This window comes from Rana temporaria, chromosome 3 (assembly GCF_905171775.1).
Source record: "Rana temporaria chromosome 3, aRanTem1.1, whole genome shotgun sequence".
In the NCBI taxonomy this organism is placed as follows: domain Eukaryota; kingdom Metazoa; phylum Chordata; class Amphibia; order Anura; family Ranidae; genus Rana; species Rana temporaria.
The window spans coordinates 265,715,977-265,735,305 of NC_053491.1; the positions used below are offsets into that span (position 1 = coordinate 265,715,977).

Below are 19,329 nucleotides of genomic sequence, written 5' to 3' on the forward strand. Positions count from 1 at the left end.
GCTCACTGGACAGAGATCTGGACAGAGATCTGGTCAAGATCCAATCAGACAATGTTATTGCTGTGGTGTATGTCAATCACCAGAGCGGGACAAGAAGCTTGGCTGTGGTGCGGGAGTTCTCGCTCATCCTTCAGTGGGTGGAACTCTATGCGCAGAATCTCCCCACCATTTACATTCCAGGCATGGAAAACTGGCAGACCGACTACCTAAATAATCAATCTCTGGGTCACAAGGAATGGGCTCTTCTCCCAGACGTGTTTCACCCCCTCCCTGCTATAGGCAGCTCAGTTTTTCTCAAAGCAATACTAGAGAAAGAAGTAAAAAAGGGATGGGTGCTGTGTTCCTCATTGAACTCAGAGGAAAGGACTTTTACAGTGTGTAACAAAAAATAATCATTGAAGGAGACAGGTCTTTCATAATTCTTGACCATAGGTATATCTCAAAGCAGTGACTCAATGGGGAGTGGGAATATGCTAACAAAAATGTATTTTATATTCTAATATTTCATATTCCCAGATATTACCATCAAGAAATCAGAAAAAGGAATAGTAGCTTAGCTATTGTTTGCAACAAAGCAGAGACTATAGGAATCATTACAAACAATAGATTTCAAAATAAGGTAGTCATTTAATGAAACAGCATGGACCTGTTATGTTTATGCTTTAAAAGTTGACCATGGGTTGTATTATTACAATTTACAATTGAGATAACTAACGGTTTTCCAGGTTTCCTATGGTTGTAGTTATTGAGGATGACATATATATATTTTTTCAAAATATGTAATATTTTCACATACTCATATTTTAGCTGCTTTATAGAATGTTAGTTAATTTATTTGTGGGACTGAACAAATATTGGCACTAATCTGATAACTCAGGAAGTACTGCATAGCTTTCTGTAACTATTATGTATAATGATATTACCTTCTTTGCCAACAGCAATACTTCTGCAAGCTATCTGCCAGTATCCAGTTTTAAATCCCGCCACTGATCTGACAAAGGCATTATGAAAAAATGGCTTAGTGTTACCATAGTGTGGTCACCACAGTCCTGCAGCCCTCCTTGTTCCTTCAGAACAATAGTCAAAAATGCGTGGGATGTTTCTGCAGCTCCCTTTATTCTTTTGACTCTAAAAACACAAGTGTACTGTATGTAAAGCACAGCAATAGATTCAAAGCTAGTTCATGTCCAGACATTATCTCATTAGCCGCTTACATGACCTTTATATCACGTTGTGTTCTTGGAGACAAAACAAAGACAAAGGTCAGATATGTCAACATCTCAAAATGTTCTGCAAAGTTTTTCCCAGTTCATTATGTTTTCTGCTTTGGGCCACTAAAATTACTATATTACATATATTTGTTATAAGCTTTTTAGGCTTCATATTTTTTAAATGCATTTTATGAATGAAGGTAAAACAATTGTTGCAAGCAGGTCCCCCAGCCCCCGCACCGTCGTATCTTTAAGCGTATGCTCAAATTGACATACGCTTCTCTGTTGCTAAGATACGACCGGCATAAGTCTCCTACGCCGTCGTATCTTAGCTGCATATTTACGCTGGCCGCTAGGGGCATGTACGGCGATTTACGCAGAGAATATGCAAATGAGCAAGATACGCCTATTCACGAACGTACGCACGCCGTTTACGTAAGGCGTTTTCAGGCGTAAAGATAAACTACCAAAAAGATGGCGCAGCCAATGTTAAGTATGGACGTCGGGGCAACCGTCGAATTTCACGTCGTTTGCGAAAGTCGATTCAGAATGGGGCTGAGCATGCGCACTGGGATACGTTCACGGACGGCGCATGCGTGTTCGTTAGGCACGTCATTTACGTGAGGTTACAATTCATTAGCATACAACACGCCCACTACAGCCTACTTTGAAATACGTGCGCTTACGCCGGCCCATTTACACTACGCCGCCGTAACTTAGGACGCAAGTTCTTTGTGAATACTGTACTTGCCTCTCTAACTTACGGCGGCGTAGCGTATATGAGATGAGCTATGCCCGCCTAAAGATAGGCACGTCTACCTGAATCTGGCTATTAAAGTACAAACTGGCCTTAACAGCAAGGAGCACATGGAAGGGCGGCGCATGTCAAACGAAAACAAAGAAAGATTCCCACCTCAACTTATCAATCAGCCTGCAACAAGCCCAATTGTCTTGTCTAACAGTTTAACAATGTTAAACAACGTTAAAAACAGGGGTTTATTTTGCATACATTTGCAAATAAATGCACGAGAAGGCACCCCAGTATTATCTGCAATCCTAACTCTATAAATTTTAAGTCTTAAACTGCAGGACTGCAGATAATAGTACATAATAATTGGGTGCCTTGTCTCAGCCCCTGCAGCTTACGCATATATTTGCAAATGTGTGCAAACAGAACCCCTGTTTTGTAATGCCGCATACACACGATCGAAAATTCCGACAAGAAAAACGTGGATTTTTTTCTGACCGAATGTTGGCTTAAACTTGTGTTGCATACACAATTCCGACCGTCAAGAATGCAGTGACATACAAGACGTACGACGAGCCGAGATCGATGAAGTTCAATAGGCAGTTTGGCGCTTCTGCTGGATTCTAAGCATGCATGAGTTTTGCATCCAGACGAGCGGATCTTCCGATAGGAACTTTTTCTGTCTGAAAAAAAGAGAACCTGCTCTCAATCTTTTGTTGGCGGAAATTCTGACAGCAAAAGTCAGATGGAGCATACACACGGTCAGAATTTCGGACCAGAAGCTCACATCGGACTTTTCTTATCGAAATTTCCGATCGTGTGCACGTGGCATAAGACAGGACAATTTGGTTTGTTGTAGGCTGGTTGGTAAATTGAGCTGGGAATATTTCTTTGTTTCCCCCCTAAATACTTGCAAAAGCAGCGTCTCTGTCTGCTCTCTTTCTCCTCATTGGCTCAGAGACAGCAGTGGGAGCCATTGGTTCATGCTGCTGTCAATCACAACCAGTAATGAGGAAGCAGGGGTAGGGCCGAGTGATACTGACAGTGAGGCTCAGGAGCAAGGCTGCACAAGTGCCATCATAGCAAGTGGCTTTCTATGGGGGCATTTGGCGGGGTGTGAAACAACGGTAGGGGATCCGAGAAGGGGAGGACTGGGGTTGCTCTGTGCAAACCTATTGCACAGAGCAGGCATGCATGACATGTTTATTATTTTAAAGAGAAATAAATTACATTTAGAAAAACTTTAATATGCACGAGGACATCTTGGCACAGTTCTTTGAGGCAAAAAGTACTCTAAAATGTTTGTGGTTAGCATTAAAGAATATGTTACCCCAACATGAAGATATGTGTCTGTGGCAACATGTATTTGTGTTTAGGGTAACTTGCACACTATATTTGCCATATTTATATATATATATATATATATATATATACCCAGGGCCGTCTTTAAGGCAAAGCAAAAGTAGCAGCTGCCCTGGGCCCTGTCATTGTTGTGGGGCCCAAAGCAGCTACCTCATACTTGTCAACTATCCTGGTTTAAATTCCCTTGTCCCTTGAAGTTCTAGTCCCATGCTGTGTCCTGATATCTCAGTGTGAAGTCCTGCTACTAATGCTGCCCAGCTCTGCCCTATTGTTGTGTACAGATGACTCACCTGCAGAGTCTGTGTTTGCATGTAAATCAGTGTTTTTCAACTCCAGTCCTCAAGGCACACCAACAGGTCATGTTTTCAGGATTTCCTTTAGATGAAACGACTGTGGTGATTACTAAGGCAGTGAAACTGATCAAATCACCTGTTCAAAATAATGGAAAGCCTGAAAACATGACCTGTTGGTGTGCCTTGAGGACTGGAGTTGAAAAACACTGATGTAAATAACCGGAATTGATATGTAAATAGAGACTGCATTCATATGTAAATGGTCTTGGATCGGCGGCATTCATTTGTAAATATAGGTGGTATTCATAATTGGGCCTTAGGTGTTGTTGGTACCTGAACGCTGTAACCCCTTACATTTACTCTTGCTGGCACAGAAATGGGCCCTGCTGTTAAAAATTTGAAAAAAATTTAAATGACATGCATTTGTCAAACAGGTGCAGAAAAATTGGGCCTTAGGTGTTGATAGTGCCCTAAACCAAAAATATTGTTGGAAGCTAGCATATTCAAGATTCAGGAATAGGATAGTCAGCATAGGCAAGGGATCCCAAATCCCTAGTAAATTCAATCAGTTACATCAACATCAGGGGCTTGATAGCTGCTGTTGATCAAGGACTTATTAATGTTGATGAATGTCAGCCGGTCAATGGCATCTGTGGACAGACAAACTCTTTTATCCGCCACAAACCCTCCAGCAGTACTGAACGTCCAGTTCAGGAAAAGCACGCTGGATGCAGGACAGGCCAGTAGCTGGATTACATATCTGGCCAGTGGTCCATCTCTTAAGACCCAGTGGATGCTCAGTTCTCCAAGTCTGCTCTTGCCCCTAGATAATCCTGCACCATATGATGCAGATGCTGTCGATGGTTGCTTAAACCTAACAGCCCTGGGAGCTGAGCACTAAAGAATTGTTTAAAGGTATCGGTCTGCCGGTCGCTTTCTCAAGCGCTCTTCGTCTGAACGAACGAAGCCTCAGAAACACGTTTTCCAGGAAATGGTAACCTCCCAGTGTCTAAAAAAAGGTGTTACACAATTTTTTCTTCAAGGTGTCCTGAATATGTTTCATCCTCTGCTCCCTCTGCGAAGGCAGGATGAGCTCTGCAACTTTACCCTTGTAATGTGGATCAAGAAGGGTTGCCAACCATAATGATCCCTCTCCTTGATACCACAAATTTTTGGGTTCTTTCACAGGCTTTGCAGAATCAGGGAACCCATGCAGCATGAGATTCTGAGTCCTCTTGGTCACTAAGGATGACATTGTCAGGGTTTCTGGGGACTGAAAACCATCCCTTAAAAATTATCCTTGATGTTATCCTCTACATCTATGCTAACACAATCCTCCTCCTCTTCCTCCTTCTACACTGTAAGGGTCCCCCCTTACTGTGCAGACTCTGATATAAGGGAGAACTCTGGGGACTTTGATTTAAGGAAGAACAGTGAGAACTCTGATGTAAGGGGGAACACTGCAGACTCTGATATAAGGGGGTCTGTCTAGTGGATTGGATGACAGTCAGACTGGCCCATAGAGAACAGTGAGCTGCGTCCGTGTCTTCTCTGCGCAAGTTAGCAGACATGGACCTGTCATCCACCTGCTCAGTGGGGATCAGCGGAGAGATCCCCCTCTGAGCAGGCAGATCTGCTTGGCAGAGTCCACCTTTATAAAATGGCCCTAATGGGGAGCTCTGTGGATTGTAATGTAAAGGCGAACTCTAATGTAAGGGGTGTTCTGGGAACCCTGATGTAGGGGGATCTCTGCTCATCAAAGCCCCACTTACATCAGAGTCCCCATTTACATTACAGTCCACAGAGCTCTCACTTACATTAGTGAGAGGAAGAGAGGAAGGGAGGGACGCTTCACTCAACATAAATGGAGGCTTGGGCCATGGAGTTCTGCCACTGTGGTCAGCAAGCAAGGCCTACTAGCTTGTGCTATACTACATTCACATAGGCTGGCAGAGCATGCTAGGGCATGTAGTGCACCACACCAGCTGCATGGGAAGGCAAAAACTAGTATGAGCCTGGGTGACAGAGGATGAGGAAAATGAAGACAGCTTTGCTATCCACTCAACCAACTCTTCTGCATGTTGTGGCTCAACAACACGGCCAGCAGCGGGAAAAAAAAGGGCAAGCTTTTTCTGCCTGCAGAGGATGCACCATGTCCGCGACCACCACTTTTTACTGTAGACACAGAGGCTGCTTGTCCTCTTTTAGTGGCCTGTAAGCATCTGCCTCTCCTTGTTGGCCTTTCAGACATGATGGGGATTATTTGGTCAGATTTTCATAACTTTTTATTATGTGGGATGGGAATATGGTGCTTGGGTGGAATATTTTTGTGCTTGGTGCACTATAAACCGTTTTATTATAGTGTTTTATTTTTTTTAAATAAAGAAAATTAGGGTGCAGCAACTGTGGAGATTTATTTTACTGATGCTGCAAAAAAAATAGATAATTTAAAAAAATAAAAAAAGGCCAAAAAAACAAAACGTGATGCAGTAGGAAGACCACGTCAAAAAAAGGAACAGCAATTATAGAGACTTTTTGTTTTGCTGCTGCTGAAAAAAAAAACCCCAAAAAATAGGAACCACTCCTGACAGAGTGGAGGAACAGCAATTATGCCCTAAATATTTTTAGTGCTGTTGCACATATATGTAATAATAATAAAAATAATAAAAATAAAAAGAATAAAATAATAAAAATAAAAATAATAAAATAATAAAAATAATAATATAATAATAAAAATAAAAGAAAGCAAAAAAAAAGGAATACCTGCTGTCGCAGAAATATCCATTGACACTCAAGAATGCCACTTTTTACAAATGATGATTCACAAATGACTTTATTTACAAATGTGATGTTACACTCATGAACTGATGAATATACATGATTGCAGCACCATCACTTTACAAGTTATATAGTTTTGTCGTTGATAGCAATTAATAGTAATCATTCAAAATCAGAAAATGTTTCTAGTTTTGAAGACCTTGGGCTTGGAAAAATGGGAGCCTGGGGCATATATCTAAATTCATTTATAACTGTGGCTAAATAATTTCCTGCTTTCCATGCATGTAGTTAAGCATAAACAAAGCTAATATTAAATCAAACACAAGTCATACTGTATACAATTTTGTTTTTGCTTTTTCTTCCAATCACACCTAACACAGGTTGGAAAGCATTGTAGTTTTCTTTCAGCCAGGAAAAATACTTATCATTACTATGTAACCTTTGCATCAGAGTTTGTTGTGTTAGTTTAGGCCACATGCACACTGAGCATGTATCCTTTGTTCATCCAAATCAGTGTTTTTATGTGTCCAGGACATCCAAAGGGGCATTTTTGCATATCCATGAGTTACAGGTGAATTTAGTCCCACTGCCTGCAGCATATACAAATCTATGGCCAAAATACGCGGCAGCTAAATGTGCTTGGACGTTGTTCCAAAAATGACTTGGCAGGAAAAAAAAACGAAGTTTTTCCCGACTAGATTGCTCTCATGCCTGCCTTGCATACACATGTTCAGGCCAAATACCGCCCATCCAAAGCACGGTGACATACACCACATATGACGGGACTATAAAGGGGAAGTTCCATTCAGATGGTGCCACCCTTTGGGCTGCTTTTGCTGATCCTCCTGGTAGTAAAAGTTTGGTGAGAGACGATTCGTGCTTTTCAGTCTACGTGCTTTTCAGTCCGTTACAGCGTGACAAATGTGATATCTCCATTACGAACGCTAGTTTTACCAGAACGAGCGCTCCCGTCTCATACTTGATTCTGAGCATGCACGTTTTTTTTCCCCTCGCGAAAGCATACACACGACCGGTTTTCCTGACTGAAAAAAGTCTGCCGGGAAGGAAAACATGTTCTCTTTTTCTCCCACCGTTTTGCTGTCAGGAAAACTGCGATGGAGCATACACACGGCTGGGATTCCCAGCCAAAAGCTCTCATTGCAGTTTTCCTCCCGGGGGAAAACCGGTCATGTGTACGAGGCATAACAGTTATAGTGCACCATAACTTTCCTGGCTCAACCTATATTCCCCTCTGAGTGGGTCAATTCAGTCCAGGTAAACTAATGTTTGCATATTTGAATTATCAAACCGAAAAATAAGTAGAAAACCCAACTGATGTAATTATATAGAAAAGGAACACATTCAGACCAATGGGAGACCAAAGTGTTCTGAAGCTGTGTTTTGGAGGTGGTGTTTTACCAGATTGCATGACATACCTAACTATGCTGTAGCCACCAAAGTTGAAAGGTAGTAGCAGTGGCATGGTTAGGCGCAAGTTTACACCAAAGACATGTTTGCAATTGTGCATAGAAAGGTTTCCCAGAACATTTCAAAGAGCTGCAGTTTTTAGAGGGAATTAAGAGTGGTTTTGTATGCATTTTTATTCTTTCTTTATTATGATCAGGTGTATGAAATAAAAAACTGTAAATATATTGTTAAAAAAAAATGACATATGACTTTTTTTGTACTCTCATGTTCTTCCACCTGGTGGGGTACTCTGCTTCTTTTGACACGTTAGTGAGAATAGTTTTACCTGCCTTATAACAAGGTTTCCTTGAATCCAAATTTGCATTAATTGCTTCCATTTGACTTACTACAGTAGGTGTTTGTGATATTGTGCTTTTAGCAGGACAGCGTCGCGCTGATACTCGGCGACAGGGTGCCGAGATCTCGCCGACATCTCACACTCACTGGAATAGTGACAGCACATTCCAGCAAGCGCGTCATAGAAGCGACGGGAGATCCGACTTGGATTCCCGCCAATTCTACACGTGTGCGGCGTTTGTTATGAATCCTGAAGGGGAAGTCCCCGCCGGATTTTAAATAAAAATCCGGCATGGGTCCCCCCTCAGGAGCATACCGGGCCCTTAGGTCTGTTATGGGTTGTAAGGAGAGCCCCCCTACGCCGGAAAAAACGGCGTAGGGGGTCCCCCTACAATCCATACCAGACCCGTATCCAAAGCACGCTACCCGGCCAGCCAGGAAGGGAGTGGGGACGAGCGAGCGCCCCCCCCCCTCCTGAGCCGTACCAGGCTGCATGCCCTCAACATGGGGGGGTTGGGTGCTCTGGGGCAGGGGGGCGCACTGCGGCCCCCCCCACCTCAGAGCACCCTGTCCCCATGTTGATGAGGACAGGGCCCCTTCCCGACAACCCTGGCCGTTGGTTGTCGGGGTATGCGGGCGGGAGGCTTATCGGAATCTGGGAGCCCCCTTTAATAAGGGGGCCCCCAGATACCGGCCCCCCACCCTAAGTGAATGAGTATGGGGTACATCGTACCCCTACCCATTCACCTGCAAGAAAAGTGGTAAAAACACAAATAAACCACACAGTGTATTAAAATATTTTATTTTTCTGCTCCGGAGGCCGCCCCCTGTCTTCTTTATTAGCTCTTTTACCAGGGGGGGCTTCTTCTTTGACGTCTTCGGGTGGGTGGGGGCCGCCGTCTGGTTCTCTTCCACCGCCGGGGGGGGGTGGCTTTTAAAAAAGCCCCCACCCCCCCGGCGGGTTTCCTCCGGCGTCTTCGGCGGGGCTCTTCTTCTTCCGCTATCCCGACGGGTCTTCTCAACTCTCCGGGGTTCTCCTTCTGTCTTCGCCGCTCTCCGTTGTTGACTCGTCGCACCCCGGTTCTTCGTCTCGCTGTCCGGTGTCTTCTTCCGTGATGTACGTCTTCTCCTTCCGTGCTGTGATGAGTTCTTCTTCCGTGCTGTGACGTCATGTTCTTCACTTCTCTCCTTCTCCCGATGTTGCCACGCCGGTCCTCCTCGCTGAAATGACGGATGCGCGCCTTGCATCGGACCTATATAGGCCTCACAGTCCCATCATGCTCTGTACCTACCCATGTGATACCTACCCACGTGGGTAGGTATCACATGGGTAGGTACAGAGCATGATGGGACTGTGAGGCCTATATAGGTCCGATGCAAGGCGCGCATCCGTCATTTCAGCGAGGAGGACCGGCGTGGCAACATCGGGAGAAGGAGAGAAGTGAAGAACATGACGTCACAGCACGGAAGAAGAACTCATCACAGCACGGAAGGAGAAGACGTACATCACGGAAGAAGACACCGGACAGCGAGACGAAGAACCGGGGTGCGACGAGTCAACAACGGAGAGCGGCGAAGACAGAAGGAGAACCCCGGAGAGTTGAGAAGACCCGTCGGGATAGCGGAAGAAGAAGAGCCCCGCCGAAGACGCCGGAGGAAACCCGCCGGGGGGGTGGGGGCTTTTTTAAAAGCCACCCCCCCCCGGCGGTGGAAGAGAACCAGACGGCGGCCCCCACCCACCCGAAGACGTCAAAGAAGAAGCCCCCCCTGGTAAAAGAGCTAATAAAGAAGACAGGGGGCGGCCTCCGGAGCAGAAAAATAAAATATTTTAATACACTGTGTGGTTTATTTGTGTTTTTACCACTTTTCTTGCAGGTGAATGGGTAGGGGTACGATGTACCCCATACTCATTCACTTAGGGTGGGGGGCCGGTATCTGGGGGCCCCCTTATTAAAGGGGGCTCCCAGATTCCGATAAGCCTCCCGCCCGCATACCCCGACAACCAACGGCCAGGGTTGTCGGGAAGGGGCCCTGTCCTCATCAACATGGGGACAGGGTGCTCTGAGGTGGGGGGGGCCGCAGTGCGCCCCCCTGCCCCAGAGCACCCAACCCCCCCATGTTGAGGGCATGCAGCCTGGTACGGCTCAGGAGGGGGGGGGGGCGCTCGCTCGTCCCCACTCCCTTCCTGGCTGGCCGGGTAGCGTGCTTTGGATACGGGTCTGGTATGGATTGTAGGGGGACCCCCTACGCCGTTTTTTCCGGCGTAGGGGGGCTCTCCTTACAACCCATAACAGACCTAAGGGCCCGGTATGCTCCTGAGGGGGGACCCATGCCGGATTTTTATTTAAAATCCGGCGGGGACTTCCCCTTCAGGATTCATAACAAACGCCGCACACGTGTAGAATTGGCGGGAATCCAAGTCGGATCTCCCGTCGCTTCTATGACGGCTCTGTATCCATCGCGGCAAGCCAGCTCGGCGCTGGCTCCCGCGATGGGGCTCGTAGGTGCTCAATCTCGCTGAGAAAGAGAGCGAGATTGACACAAAATCGGGTTCACCTACTGTAAGTGTTACAAGAAAGTAAAGCGGTACATAGAAGACATCCAGGTTTCTGTCATAACCTCACTAGACCATCTAATGCAGCAGTTTCTGAGGTGTCCAAAAACCCCATGCTTAGTTCTCCAAATGGAATTCTCAGCCAATTTGTAAATGTTTTTGGCAATGTTTATCTCAAACACTTGATACATTTTTATTTTTATTATGTTGGCAGGTGAGAGAGTAGAAACCAGACCAGCCAGCTCAAGAAATGTCAAATCACCAGTGTCCAAACTCAGCAACCCACTGAGTGGCGCGCAGATGGTTCCAGAATGCACCAGATGTGAAAATGGAATTGTGTAAGTAAAAAGAGTTAAAGTGGAATTATAGGCTCTTCAAAAAAAAAGAAAAAAATCTTTACAGCACCACAAGACAAAGCTTAGGGCTTTTATTTATATAACAAATGCCATAAAACTAAAGAATTTACCTTTCCTATCTTTCTCTAGTAGTGATGCAGCTTCTGCCCTCAGGAATTGCTCCTGGTTGTTTAACCACTTCAATACCGGGCTTTAAAACCCACCTCCTTCCCGGGCCTATTCTGGCACTTCTTTCCTACATGTACAAATCCTCATTCTTTTGCTAAAAAATTACTCAGAACCCCCAAACATTATATATGTTTTTTTAGCAGACACCCTAGGGAATAAAATGGCGGTCATTGCAACTTTTTATCTTGCACCGTATTTGCGCAATCATTTTTTAAACGGCTTTTTTTTTGTAAAAAAAATGGTTTCATAAATTAAAAAATAACAAAACAGTAACGTTAGCCCAATTTTTGGGTAAAATAAGAAAGATGATGTTACGCCGAGTAACTAGATACCTAACATGTCACGCTTTAAAATTGCGTACACTCATGGAATGGCGCCAAACTTCGTTACTTAAAAATCTCCATAGGCGACACTTTAACATTTTTACAGGTTGCCAGTTTAGAGTTACAGAGGAGGTCTAGTGCTAGAATTGTTGCACACGCTCTAACGCACGCGGCGACACCTCACATGTGTGGTTTGAACGACGTTTACATACGTGGGCGGGACTTTCGTGTGCGTACGCTTCTGAGCGCGAGCTACCGGGGACAGGGGCATTTTAATTTTTTTATTATTATTTTTTATTTTTTATTTTACTTATTTCTTTATTTTTTACACTTTTTTTTTACACTTTTTTTTTTTCAATCGCTTTTATTCCTATTACAAGGAATGTAAACATCCCTTGTAATAGGAATGTGTGTGACAGGTCCTCTTTAAGGAGAGATGCGGGGTCAATAAGACCTCACATCTCTCCTGCAGGCTGGAAAGAATGAGATTGTGAAAAAAAATTCACAGATCTCATTCAAACTAGCCGCAATTGCGGTTTGTTTACTTACGGGGACCCGGGCGTGACGTCATCACATCGCGCCCGGGCCTCCGACGGTCATAGAGATGACTGGTGACCAGATGGTCACCAGTCTTCTCTATGGCAAACATCCGGCGGACGGCGATCATCTCTCCGGGCCCCCGGAGGGACGGGAGAGCCCGGAGAAGCACCGGATGGCGGCGGGAGGGGGGGATGTCCCCTCCCGCCGCCTGTAAGAACGATCTAGCGGCGGAAGCGCCGCTATGATCATTCTTACGGTGCGCAGGATCGCCGCCGCTAAAAAATGATATCTCAATGATGCCTCCGGGTGCAGGCATCATTGAGATATCCCCCCGCAAAGCCCATCACGTCATATGACGTCCACCCAGGATAACAGGTCCCCGTTTTGGATGTCATATGACGGCGTGCGGGTGTCAAGTGGTTAATTTATACAAAGGGAACAGATTATAGAATACACTGGGGGTTATTTTCTAAAGGCAAATCCACTTTGCAATACAAGTGCAAAGTGCACTTGAAATTGTACTGAAAGTGCACTTGGAAGTGCAGTCGCTGTAGATAAGAGGGGGACATACAAGAAAAATAAAAAACAGCATTTTAGCCTGCACAAGATTGGATAAGATTGGATACCGTTTTCACCGTACATGTCTGCCAGAGGGCTTCTGTACGATGGCTGTACTAACCATCGTACAGAAGTCCGCGCGTAAACAATACGCGGGGCGTGTCCGCGTCGTCGCCGCGACGATGACGCTGCGATGACGTGGGCGGGCCTGCCATTTAAAGGCTTCCACGCATGCGTCAAAGTCATTAGACGAATGCAAGGGACGGCGGGCGCTCGGACATGTACGGTAGGTCTGTACTGACGACCGTACATGTCCGAGAGGGCAGGATTCCAGCGGACGGTTTTAAAACACGTCCAGGAATATTTGTCTGCTGGGAAAAGGCCCGGCGGGCAAATGTTTGCTGGAATTCGGCCCGCTCGCACCTACACACGACCGAACATGTATGCTGAAACTGGTCCACGGACCAGTTTCAGCATACATGTTTGGTCGTGTGTACGGGGCCTACTACATCCTCCCAGTCATCTTTGTTCAGAGTCGTAAGATATTGGGAGTCTCCATTTCTCGCTACATTTAAATAATACTGTGTGAGCAGGATAATGCCAGGCTTTATACACACTAGAGTATGCTAGAAAGGGATGCAGATCTCAGTAGAGACTCCAGACCCATAACAGAATAAAGGTTTTATGTTACAGTCTACTATGCTACTTACATTTACCAAACATTTGCAAACTGTCACATTCTTATAAATACAAAGAATGTGAAATTTGAATGCATAGAGTAACGAAAGTGAATGTTATTGTGGTGAAGTTTCTAAAACTTCAGAAAATGAAGATGAATTATGTATTTTGTTCCTTTATTTCTTTTGTACAGATAGGGATTCCCCAGTGCTGCACACAGTATGATCCTGACACCTGGAATAACACTGAATGATATTCCTACAGTATATAAATTGTAGCTTTCAGTGTTTTGTCCCCCCATCTCCTCTGTCTAGGGACTGACAATGTTAGAACCATTTTGTTATCTGTTCTATTTTGTTAAAATGGTGCTCATGAAGAAATGAAAGGATCATGACTGATCCTCTCTAATAGAAATGGATTAAAATCATCAATACAAATTTTCCTAATTAAAGATTAATGTACAGTTTGTCTTCAAAAAGTTTCTGATGTCTGATTTTGGATTGGACTACTTAGCTACTTTATCTTAACAGCTTCATAGTTTTGTAATACCACAAACCTCTAATGTTTCAGGCTAACAATGTCAGAATATATACTCTGTTATTGCATATTATATTCCATATTATTCCATATTATTATGGAATTTTGCAGTGACTGTAGTGTTCTTGTTTTTTTGGAATTTTACTTTTCTAGCTCCCAGAATTGCAAATGTTTAAAATGGGGCTTTCAAAGATTCCTGAACCGCCTCATGCACACTAAAAACCTCTTGCAGCACATTGGCATAGCACATTACCTTGGGCCTGTCGTGTAGGTGTGATCGTAAACAAACTAGCGAAGCATTACAAAAATTCTACCATACATTTGTATTCATTGGGTAGAAAATTCTAAGGAAGGTAATTTTTGGCCGAATTTTCTAAACTATAACAAATAATATTATTATTAGCAATTAAGAGCCCATGAGAGGTAGACATAATAATCACATGGTTGAAAAGCTTGGTAAATGTTATCTGTTTGTCTTATATTACCTCTTCCCAATTGTTTGACACTTCTTTATTGTCTTACTCCTTCTCCCTTCACATTAATAGATAACTAAATCTTTAAATAAATGAATCCCAATCCTCCCCAACTCATGCTAGTTGCACCCCCTTGTACTTAAATTAGCAGATGACCCTGTTAAGGAGCCATGGCCTGCATTAGGCTGGATGGTGCTCCAGTCTTCCTCTTGGCCTATAGAGCCACACTGTATTGCGCATAAGCAGTCTATTGATAAAAGCTGCTTATACGGAGTACCATGTGGTTCTTCTGACTGAGAAGTGGATTCCAAGGCCATGGCTCCTGAATCCAGTTTAAGTTCAGGTAGTATAAATAGCATGGGCATTGAAAGAATAGTTACCTTTTTTTTGGTGCTATAAATTTGACTAACCTTTACAGCCCTGTATCCTTGTTTAACGTTAGACATTATTCACCACTCTGGTCTGTTTAACCTGGCTAAGATTGTTATTTATGACTGACCACCTGCCCCTGCTAGTCAGTACACAATTAATCTTTGGAACTTGCAGAGTGAAGAAGGTGTTTGCGAATTATCAAAATAATCTGTCTTTTTTTTTTTCAGACCTGACTAGATACTATTCTTTATTCCAGTATGCTATGTTATTGCATGTGGCAAGCCACTCTATAAACATTTCATTCTTGTTGGTTGGCTTTCTGCCCACACAGGAAGAAACCCACAATGATGCTGGAGATGTCTGTGATTGTATACATTTATTGTCTTACAGGGCATGCTGAAAAGGGCTGTGACATGTTTGTCCTTTTGCTATAATACCTTATGTGCCTGAGCTTATTTTTTTTTTCTTTAAATCATCATTGAATGTTAGTGTGCTGCAGTGCCAATAATTTTTACGCCTGTACACCTTGCCTATGGATGTGCGGTGCAGCCATAATGTACGGTGACACACTACCACATGGTGTAGTATGCTTTGTATAGTAAGTAATAGTAAGGACCCATTCATACCAAAGTGATGCAGTCATGCATGCATTACTGCATGGATTACTGCAAAGCATGGTACTGCGTGTTGGTAGGATGCAGTGCTATTTATTCTGAATAGCACTGCAAAACACCACCTGAGTGTACAAATTTTGGGGTAGTAGCAGGTAGTGAAGCTTCTCAGTGTTGTATGTAGTGAATGGGCATTTTATTCCACTGAAGCGGACAGGGCTGATGTGAATGGGTCCTACATGCACCTTTTTTGCATGGTATGACTGTCTGGTCACCTGGTAACAGTGACTCCGGAGCCTTGGGGGGATTCCTACCTCCCCATTTGGATGCATTTGAGAGATGTGCCTCAGGTGATGCATGATGCATAATATTTACATTGCCATGCTGCAGTAACCACTGTACATATTACCCAGCACCTGTATGTTTCACTTTGGTCACCATGTATGACATAAAGTATGATTTATTTTCTATTTTTTTTACTTTGGGTGAATTTTATGATGTCAGAGGTCAGGGGTGGCTTCCTACACTGGTTTTTGATTGGTAGAATTTAAATGATTTTGCACTGTATTATGAACTCTGTCACATGCCTGATGAAGGGGTCCTGCATGGCTCCAAAATGTACCTTGTGATGTGATCATCTTAAAAAATGTTTGGACGTTATCTTAAAAATCTGTGGTGTGCTTGCAATATACAGTGGGGAAAATATTTTTTTGATCCCTTGCATATTTTGTAAGTTTGCTCACTTATAAAGAAATTACGTGTCTATAATTTTTATCATTATTTTAAATAATAGAAACTGAATATCAACCACAAATCCAGAAGAAACACATGATACAAATGTTATAAATTGCAGTATGATATGAGTTTCAGTTCAGTGAGTAAAATATGTATTTGATCCCCAAGCAAAACATGATTTTCTACTTGGTTGGAGAAACCCTTGTTGGCAAGCACAGATGTAAGATATTTCTTGTAGTTAGTTAACACGTTTTGCACACATCTCAGGAGGAATTTTGGTCCACTCTTCTTTACAGATCTATCTTGGCTGACGCTTGGCAACTCGAAGTTTCAGCTCCCTCCGTAAATTTGTTTTGTTTCATTGTCATGCTGGAAGACCCATCCACGACCCGTCTTCAGTGTTCTGACTGAGGGAAGAACGCTTATATCCAAGATTTTACAATACATGGCCCCATTCATTGGCTCCTCAATGCTGCAAAGCCAGCTTGTGTCTTTAGCAGAGAAACAGCCCTAAAGCATAATATTTTCACCATCATGCTTGACTGTAGGGATGGTGTTCTTACAGTCATAGTCAGCATTTTTCTTCCTCCAAACACGACGTGTCAAGTTAATGCCAAAGACCTAAATTTTGGTCTCATCTGACCGCAGCACTTTCTCCCAATCCTTCTCTGAATTATTTAGATGTTCATTGGCAAACTTAAGATGTGCCTGTACATGTGCCTTCTTGAGAATGGGGACCTTGCGGTTGCTGCAGAATTTCAGTCCATGGCGGCGTATTGTGTTACCAATGGTTTGTTTGGTGACTGTGGTCCTAACTGCCTTGAGATCGATCACAAGCTCCTCCCATGTAGTTTTGGGCTGATCTCTCACTTTTCTCAATATCATCCTTACCCTATGAGGTGAAATCTTGCATGGAGCTCCAGACCAAGCGCGATTGATGGTTATTTTGTATTTCTTCCATTTGCGAATAATCCCTACAGCAGTTGTCTCCTTCTAACCAAGCTTCTTGCTGATGGTCTTGTAGCCCATTCCAGCCTTGTGCATGTCTAAAATCTTGTCCCTGACGTCCTTTAACAGCTCTTTGGTCTTGCCCATGATGGTGAGGTTTGAATGGAAGAAAGAGATTCTGTGGACAGGTGTCTTTTATACACATAACGAGTTGTTAGGAGCACCTTTTTAAATTGACACAACTAATCTGTGTACCACATGAGCACATGCTTTAGCCAGTCTGTGGGAGCCAGAATATTGTTGGTTGGTAGGGGACCAAATACTTATTTTGTTCACTGAACTGCAACCAAATTTATAACATTTGCATTGTATTTTTTCTAGATTTTTGGTTGATATTCTGTCTCTATCAATTAAAATACATCTAAGAATACATCTAAGATACCAATTATAGTGGACAAACTCACAAAATCTGCAGGGAATAAAATAATTATTTTCCCCACTGTATATACTTAAATTCTTTGCTTTGGGATAAAATGAATGAGCTCCCTTTACGCAATTCACATTAATGCGCAAAAAAAACACAACAATGTGAGCTCAGGCTCATAGAAAAATAATATTTATGATTTGTTTAATAACTCTGTGTTGGTAAAAAAGAGCTAAATAGACAGTTCACAATTATGATATGCAAAACCTCCATGGTCAAACAATACTTTCTGGCATTTTTTAATCATTTACTATTTTATTGGGCAATTCAATGTTTCTATGGTTGGTAGTGTCTGGTTGGTGTACAGAGAGCGTGTAATGGTGTAGGGTAGAAGTAGTGTCAGTGATAGTGATATGAAGGGTCTGGAGGTAGAGGAGGTGATGACACTTAAAAGCATGCTTACACTTCTGTATCAGTCAGGCACTACTTAACAAAGGGCTTTTTATCTGGCATGAGTGATGTATTAATAAGTGATTTATCTTTCTTCTTATTCAGTGGTACAATAGTCAAGGCTCGCGACAAGCTCTACCATCCAGAATGTTTCATGTGTGACGACTGCGGGCTGAACCTGAAACAAAGGGGATATTTCTTTATTGAAGAGCAGCTGTACTGTGAGACTCACGCCAAGGAGAGAGTGAAGCCTCCTGAGGGATACGATGTTGTAGCTGTGTATCCTAATGCCAAAGTTGAACTTTACTAACCAATAAAGAGCTTATGTTTTGAAGAAGCACATAGCTTCCTACCAAGCAATATTGTCTGAGGCCTACCTGCAAGAAACACGTTAAAATGGCTCACATTCCCAAGACAAGACATTTCCATTCCTAAAATTATTTTCATGAAATCAATACACAAAGAAAAAAAAAATAGCTTCAAAATATTTTACTTCCTGAATGAATTATGCTAGGCAAAGTACCCATAGATAGCATTTTGGAATGGTTTATAACACTTAAGCATTAACTATCCATATGTTTGCATTGCTGCTGTGCTTAATACTGCAGTCTACATGTGTGCAATCTACTTTTTTATGTTTTGGCACCAGCAGAAATCTTCTGTAAATACTAAATAATATGTCACTTCTGCTCTAATAAAATATATATTGTTTTTAGAATAATAATGTCTTTAGTAATTGTGTTTTTGTTTTTATTCTGGACAGTCTTACTGTACTCCTTTTAGGATGAAGAATTTTACAATTTTTTTGATTAATCTTTCTAATACAGAAAAAGGCTGTATGGCAGCAGGAATGGGTCGTATTTCAGCAGAATATGTGGTATAGCAGCAGCAATGGGTAGTATGGCTGCAGAAATGGGTTGTATGTCAGCTGGATTGGTTGGTAAGGTAACAGGAATGGGCAGTATAATGGCACAAAAGGGCAGTATGGTATTTGGAATGGGTGGTGTGGCAGCAGTAATGAGTGGTATGATAACAAGCATGGGCAGTATGATGGCCTAAAAGGGCAGCAATGTGACAGAATTGGGCAGTGTGGCAGAAGGAATAGGCAGTATGGCAGAAAGAATGGGCATTATGGTGGCAGGAAAAGGTGGTGTGGCAGAAATAATGGGGGGGGGGGGTTAGGCAGCAAAAAATAGGTGGTATGGCAGCAGGAATATGCAGCATTTCTGGACATGAGTATAGCAGTATGTAATCTGCCCTATTCATAGCTCTCTTTTGAGTATAGTATAGCAAGGATTTGTTCACAGCCATTGACCAGACCTTGAAGATTCACAAAGCTAAAGGCAAGGCAATGGACCCAGTCCTGCAAGTGAACTATGGAAAAATAGCATTTCAGAGCATCCCTGGTGACAGATACAGATAATTGAGCTGCATAGGTAATTTAGT

The 19,329-nt window shown here is 43.1% G+C and overlaps 1 protein-coding gene across 1 annotated transcript in view; it reads left to right on the forward strand.

The window, feature by feature from the left end:
* The window catches only part of PDLIM4 (PDZ and LIM domain 4), a 234,194-nt gene extending 215,593 nt beyond the window's left edge, over window positions 1–18,601 (forward strand). Inside the window, exons 6-7 of the mRNA XM_040344644.1 lie at window positions 10,925–11,048; window positions 17,989–18,601. Coding sequence (XP_040200578.1) covers window positions 10,925–11,048; window positions 17,989–18,193 — 329 coding nt within the window. The 3' untranslated portion in view covers window positions 18,194–18,601. The remainder of the gene's footprint in view (window positions 1–10,924; window positions 11,049–17,988) is intronic.
* The last annotated feature ends 728 nt before the right edge of the window (window positions 18,602–19,329 follow it).